This window comes from Nematolebias whitei, chromosome 11, assembly GCF_014905685.2.
Source record: "Nematolebias whitei isolate Nwh7 chromosome 11, NemWhi1, whole genome shotgun sequence".
Classification (NCBI taxonomy): Eukaryota; Metazoa; Chordata; class Actinopteri; order Cyprinodontiformes; family Rivulidae; genus Nematolebias; species Nematolebias whitei.
This window is the reverse complement of record NC_056508.1, coordinates 48,878,665-48,880,917: the sequence shown is the minus strand read 5'-3', so window position 1 is coordinate 48,880,917 and position 2,253 is coordinate 48,878,665. Positions and strand designations below refer to the sequence as shown.

Here is a 2,253-nt window from a genome sequence, read left to right as displayed (position 1 = left end):
TGTATGTGTGCAGATCAAGCGCTCAGCCCGGATGTGCGGTGAGTGTGACGCCTGTCTGAGGACGGAGGACTGCGCTCTGTGTGACTTCTGTAAAGATATGAAGAAGTTTGGAGGTCCAAACAAGATCCGTCAGAAGTGTCGCCTCCGGCAGTGTGAGGTCCGAGCCCGGGTATGTCAGCACGGTTGTCATGGCAACTCTCCGCTCTGGTTTCCATGGAAACACTTAGCCAGCATCCTTTGCTGTTGATTGACAGCTCACAGAGATTGCACAAGGCCTTTCAGGTTTTGAGAACCTTCAGGACCTGGACCTGGTCGGCCCGGCCCAGAAAACAGTCTTCCTGAGGTTCTGTCCGAATTGTTTCAAAATGTTTTCTTGTATTTTTCCAGAAACATCAGTTAAATTGTTAAAAAGAGTTTTTCTGCACGTTCTCGTCAAACGACCAATCACAGCGCACCGTGTTAGTGGTCGTTATGGTGAAGGGGGCAGGGCTAAACAAAATGTAACAACGCTGTCGTCGATTGTCTCTGACCAGAAGATGCTGCGGGTCAGAGATGAGGAGATGGGCCAGAGCAGCAGCAGGGGGCGTGGCCTGTTGTATAGAGGGGCGGGGCATCTGACAGATGAGGAGGAGGAGGAAGAGGGGTTCAGTGAGAGTGAGCTGGAGCTGTACGAGCAGTACAAAGCTGCCGGGTTCAGAGACCTGGTGAGTAACACCCTCCACCAATCAGACGTCAAGGAGCCACTTCCATTTCTGTGATGCGTCTTTCTGTTGCAGGTGTGGCACAGCGAGGAGGAGGAGGACGCTCTGTCAGACTCACTGAGGAAGAAGGCCGTGAAGGTGAAGCACGTGAAAAGACGAGACAAGAAACCAGAAAAGAAGGTGAAGCCATGTTGATCACATGACTGACATCACTGTTGACGTCACTGATGATGTCACTAACACACCCCTGCTCCTGCAGAAGTCTGTTTCTGCTCCAAAAGAGGAGATGAAGCCCCGACGTCACAAAGTCAAGCAGAGACACCGTGAGCGCGTGCGGCACAGTGAGCGTGCAGGAGAGGGTGGGGCGAAAGATGTGGGCGGGGCTTTAAGGCAGTGCCTGGGCCCAGGCTGCATCCAACCGGCAAGGACCAACTCCAAATACTGCACCGAGGACTGCGGCATGAAGCTCGCCGCCAAGTGAGTCCAAGGTGAACGTGGACGCTTTGAGGCGAGCACGACGCCTCAAACTCACCATGCACCTCTGTCCTGCAGCCGAATCTATGAGATCCTCCCCCAGAGGATCCAGCAGTGGCAGCAGAGTCCCTGTGTTGCAGAGGAGATGGGGCGGAGACAGCTGGAACGAATCAGGAAGGAGCAGCAGGCTGCCAGACTCCGCCTCACGCTGATGGAAAAACGTTTCCACGAACTGGAGGCCATCATCGCCAACGCCAAACAGCAGCAGGTCCAACAGCACGAAGAGGTCCGGCACTCTCACACGGCCTCAACTGGTCTGGTGGTTCTGCTCTGACCTACCTGTCTGTCGGTCCGCAGGTGAGCGAGGCCGACGGAGATGACACAGACCTGCAGATCTTCTGTGTCTCCTGCAGCCACCCCGTCAACCCCAAGGTGGCGCTGCGACACATGGAGCGGTGCTACGCTAAGGTCAGAGCACCAGGGGCATTGTGGGTAATGTAGGCAAGGTAAAGAAGTTAGAATCTGTAGTTAGTCTAGGAGTAGACGAGACAGGGATGCTGACTCTGAGGACTCATGTGGTGTTTCTGTCCATCCAACAGTACGAGAGTCAAACGTCCTTTGGGTCCATGTATCCCACACGGATCGAGGGGTAAGGACACTCATCTTATGTCCCGCATGTCTTCATCTGTCATGACTGAGTCTCCTGTCTCTGTCACCTGTCTTAGGGCCACCCGTTTGTTCTGCGATGTCTACAACCCTCAGAGTAAGACGTACTGTAAGCGTCTGCAGGTCCTGTGCCCAGAACATTCCAGAGACCCAAAGGTATGTCTCACTCCTGCACAGGAAGTCTCAGGAAGACTGGGACCAGACCTGTTAGAACTCTTAAAACCAGCAGTAAAGCATTGGTGGTTCTCAGTCCTGGTCTTTGGTGCCCAGTCTCTTCCCTCGTCAGACCCACATTTAGTCGTCTCCTCAGCAGGTCTTGGACTTCTGTAGAAAATTGTCAGAGTCAGAGTCAGAGTTTCTTTATTGTCATTCGCACCTCATGTGGTACATGTGGTGGAGCGAAATTATGTAC

General features: G+C 53.5%; 1 protein-coding gene across 1 annotated transcript in view; it reads left to right on the top strand.

Annotated features, from left to right (window-relative positions):
* Window positions 1–13: 13 nt before the first annotated feature.
* Window positions 14–2,253, top strand: part of LOC119417232 (CXXC-type zinc finger protein 1) — a gene marked incomplete at its 5' end in the record, with an annotated part of 9,764 nt that continues 7,524 nt past the window's right edge. The window contains 8 exon segments of the mRNA XM_037684444.1: window positions 14–169; window positions 534–704; window positions 777–881; window positions 961–1,178; window positions 1,254–1,461; window positions 1,533–1,643; window positions 1,775–1,824; window positions 1,901–1,997. Coding sequence (XP_037540372.1) covers window positions 14–169; window positions 534–704; window positions 777–881; window positions 961–1,178; window positions 1,254–1,461; window positions 1,533–1,643; window positions 1,775–1,824; window positions 1,901–1,997 — 1,116 coding nt within the window.